Source organism: Chinchilla lanigera, unplaced genomic scaffold, assembly GCF_000276665.1.
Source record: "Chinchilla lanigera isolate Chin_1 unplaced genomic scaffold, ChiLan1.0 scaffold00099, whole genome shotgun sequence".
Classification (NCBI taxonomy): Eukaryota; Metazoa; Chordata; class Mammalia; order Rodentia; family Chinchillidae; genus Chinchilla; species Chinchilla lanigera.
In genome coordinates, this window is record NW_004955500.1 from 7,992,006 (window position 1) to 7,996,177 (window position 4,172).

General features: G+C 45.7%; 1 protein-coding gene across 1 annotated transcript in view; it reads right to left on the reverse strand.

Moving 5' to 3' along the window:
* LOC102029202 (tubulin alpha-1B chain) overlaps window positions 1-3,630 on the reverse strand; it is a gene marked incomplete in the record, with an annotated part of 4,620 nt that extends 990 nt beyond the window's left edge. Inside the window, 4 exon segments of the mRNA XM_013505703.1 lie at window positions 1-197; window positions 1,042-1,190; window positions 1,310-1,532; window positions 3,452-3,630. Coding sequence (XP_013361157.1) covers window positions 1-197; window positions 1,042-1,190; window positions 1,310-1,532; window positions 3,452-3,454 — 572 coding nt within the window.
* Window positions 3,631-4,172: the final 542 nt, after the last annotated feature.

The window sequence follows — 4,172 nt, forward strand, 5'->3', positions numbered from 1 at the left end:
GTGGTGAGGATGGAGTTGTAGGGCTCTACTACAGCTGTGGAGACCTGGGGGGCTGGGTAAATGGAGAACTCCAGCTTGGACTTCTTGCCATAGTCAACGGAGAGACGCTCCATCAGCAGGGAGGTGAACCCAGAGCCAGTGCCCCCGCCAAAGCTGTGGAAAACCAGGAAGCCCTGCAGGCCTGTGCACTGGTCAGCCTGTTAGAAAACAGAGGAATAGAGGAAAGATTTTTTTTTTGGATACAACCATTGTATACTTTTATTTTTCATATATCCCCATGGATTTAAATATTATTTTGATACATGCTTTTTATTTATCTGTGTCTTGTTTTTTTGAGACAGGGTCTTGCCATGTAGTTCAGGCTGGCCTTGAATTCATAGTGTAGCCCAGGCTAGCCTCAAACTCACAGTAGTCCTCATGCCTCAGCCTTCCAAGTACACCACCATGCCTGGCTGACAAATGCTTTTTTTTTTAAAAGTTTAGAAGAGACTGGATATAGCTCGGTGATAAGAGTGCTTGCTTGGCATGCATGAAGCCTGAAGTTCAATCCCCAGCACGACATACACACAAGAACAGAAAAACCTTGCAATTACACAGTATTTCTTAATTTTAAAATCCTTAATATTTACAAAATGATACCAAATAGCTTGTGCTTTTGTTCTCTTTATGGTGCTGGGAACTGAAACCAGAGCCTTGTGCATACTAGGCAAGTTTTATCACTGGCCTACATCCCTATTCCCCATAGTTCATGTTTTAAGTAAGACAAAACAAAAACCTAAAAGAGTAACTCATACCATTTTTAATTATATTCCCATTCTGTGATTGGAAAAAAAAACAGGTTTATTCAAATGTCTTCTTTCTTTAGAGATGGCATAGCAGGTGGGGGAGGTTGGGAGTGAACTGTCTTACCTGTATCACTGAGGCTGACCTTGAATTTGCATACCTCTTGCCTCAGCCACCCTAGTAGCTGGGATAATAGGCTTGTGCCACCTAATGGCCAAATGTCTGTATGCTCACTAAGTTATTCTGTTCTCAACATACCAGTTTCCGAATTCGGTCCAAGACGAGGTCAATGATCTCCTTGCCAATAGTGTAGTGCCCACGGGCATAGTTATTGGCAGCATCTTCCTTGCCTGTGATGAGCTGCTCAGGGTGGAAGAGCTGGCGGTAGGTACCAGTGCGCACTTCATCTGGAAGAGAAGAAACCCGCCGCCCATCACTAGAAACCTGCAAGGTGCCTACTCAAGCCTGGGGTGTCAACACAGCCCTCCGGCCACACCTCAAGTCCCAGCACCCTGGGAAGCCTCACCAATGACTGTGGGTTCCAGGTCTACAAACACTGCCCTGGGCACATGTTTGCCAGCACCAGTCTCGCTGAAGAAGGTGTTGAAGGAGTCATCTCCGCCCCCAATGGTCTTGTCACTTGGCATCTGGCCATCGGGCTGGATGCCATGTTCCAGGCAGTAGAGCTCCCAGCAGGCGTTGCCAATCTGGACACCAGCTTGGCCAACGTGGATGGAGATGCACTCACGCTATGAGAAGGGAAAAAGAAAAAAGTCATAAAATTAAGCTATATTAGTATTTTGACTTTAGTAAATTTATAGAAAATATTTCTATTTATATGCCATTCAAAATTTGGGATCATATGTCTAATATAACAAATTATTATGGGAAAAATTCTTAATGAAAAGAACCTCCTACAAGTGCTGCAAATGGGTGTGACCTGAATAACAATAATGTCATCTTGGCACTGTTTAGCATATAGTGCAAGCCCATTGTTCCCATAGCCATACTTTAATAGAAAATTCTTTTACATTAAAAAATATTAAAAGCACAGACTTTATAAATTTAAATTACATTCAGTCACTAATTGGAATGAATTTCATTGCTTTCCCCTTTAAAGATGAAGGTTTCTTCTTAACAGGACTTGGTATTTTAATCTGGACATCTGTACTGCAGCTGAGGCTTGAAGCCACACCCTTCTGCAGTCTGCAGAATCCATCAGTGGGTGGGGGTTAGAAGCTAGACAAGGGCTGCTTGCTGCATTGCTGTATTTGCAGTGCCTGGTGCTGGCTGGCACCTTCTGCTGCATTATTTAACAGTGCAAGCTCTAGTTCCAGCCACTGCCTACATGATCTCATTGTGCTGCTTTGCAGTGTTCCTCCTGTGACCCAGCCTAGCACCATGTGCCTGGATTGAAATGAATTAACGAAGATGCACTACAACAAAAGACAGCTGGATGCACAGTGTAATTCTTTGTCTGCAGCACTTTCAGTACTTAAAAAAAAATTTTTAATGGAATCTTCTCCACAGTAAAAAAGCTAAAAAAAAAATTATTAGTACCTTTATAAAAACAGTTCCTAAGTTTAGAATAAATACCACAGGAGAAACTACCAAAGGAAAGAATAAAAGCCTAGTTAAAGGATAGTGAAATATGTAAAAGAATGAAATATTCATTCTGAGAGTCTACTCACCACATGACATTCCCATTCTTTTTATCCTATAGATTGTTCTCCATAACCCGTAGGGATACAACTTCCATTGTCTATTCACTGGCATATGTGGAGGGCGTTTCCCTGCGTTCTGACCATAGGGAGCCCGGGCTCACAAAGGCGCCCCTAACCTCACAGCGCCCAGCATCGGCACCCCCACGCCGTCCCCGGGGGGTGGTGCTTTCGTATTTTGAAGGGAATTGTACTTCTGCTTCTCAAGAAAATATATGTCATCTAAGTTTTAACAATGAATAAAAATATCTTTTGAAGCGTACAGTTTCGCAGTGAAAAAAGGCTTTCATTAAAAGTCTGACAGGAGGTTTAGCTAGGACGAACCCCGCCCAACGCCAGAGAAGCCAGAAACAAACAACTCCGCCCCTGCGCCTCCCGGCTCCGGCTGCCAAGGGCTGCAACAGAAACTAGCCATTTTCCCGTTTAATATACGGGTATCTTTCTAAAATACCAGCGAAACCGCAAGTGATCTTTCCACACAAACCCAAGGCTCCCCTCCCACAGCCCCCAGCTACACCCCGCTCCCGGCCCTGTGGACTGCTCCCTGCGCCCCGGAACCGCGCGAAAGGAATGGGCCTCTCCTGGCCGTGGGAACAGTGAGGCCGCGCAGGGAACGTCTGACGCCTTTCCCGGCCCAGACCCTTTTGTCACGACAGGCGGGGAGCTCGCAGTCCCGAAGGGCTCTCTGGTAACAGAAACTCTCCCGCGCCGCCTTTGTTCTTCCTCCTGCTTCTCCTCCGTGCGGGGAGCGCTTTCTGCTGGGTTTTTGTACCCCGCACTGCGGCAGCGGGGCCAAAGGATTCAGGGCAGACAAAGGTAAACTTCACAAAGCATAGACTACCCTTACCCAAAGAAGCTACAAAAGAAATGAGTTTAAGCTCTTCCAAGTAGACCCTGGGGACTGACTCCACCCACCGGTCACAAAGAGCCGGAGAACACACTCTTACCATGGCTGCTGCTTCGCGATTGCCGAGCGAATGGAGACGGGAGGAGCGGTTGCTGCTTCTTACAGCGCGACTCTTAGGCGGTCGATGTAAGAGAACCTGCGGCACATGGGCGTATGCAGCCTCCTATATACAGCTCAGTCACCATGGGGATGGGCCAGGGCCTTTTCCTGTTGGTCCAGACCCCTCAATCTGCCCAGAGAAGTCAGGACTGGAGAATGGTGATTGGTGCAAGCGACATGGGATGAGGTAATCTCTCCCCCACCCCCTTTTCCCTAGCATCCATAGACTGTTTGCATCCTTCAGACAAAGAGACCGTGCAAAGGCAGTCAGTCGAGCATCCATTATGGGGTGTGGTTGGGGAGGGGCCAAAAAGGAAGAAATAAGACTCGGGTTAGATGATTTTACATTACTTAAGCCTCAAACTACAATATAAAATTACCTATGGAAGAGTTTTTCTTACACCTAATCGCACTATGTGTTGAGATTAAATATTTATGGAAAACTACACCCAGCTTCTTTCTCAGAATTATACTAAACTCGACTACATTCTGTTGGGATTCAACATTTCTAATTGCTTTTAAAATGAGGTAAGAAGAAGATGGGATGATGCTCAAAACTGCTTGGGTAAATGTAATTTTTATTTAAGATTCAGCTGAGGTACGAGGAGCGCAAATTCAAACCCGGCTTGGACAATTTAGCAATTTAGTGAGACCCGTGTCTC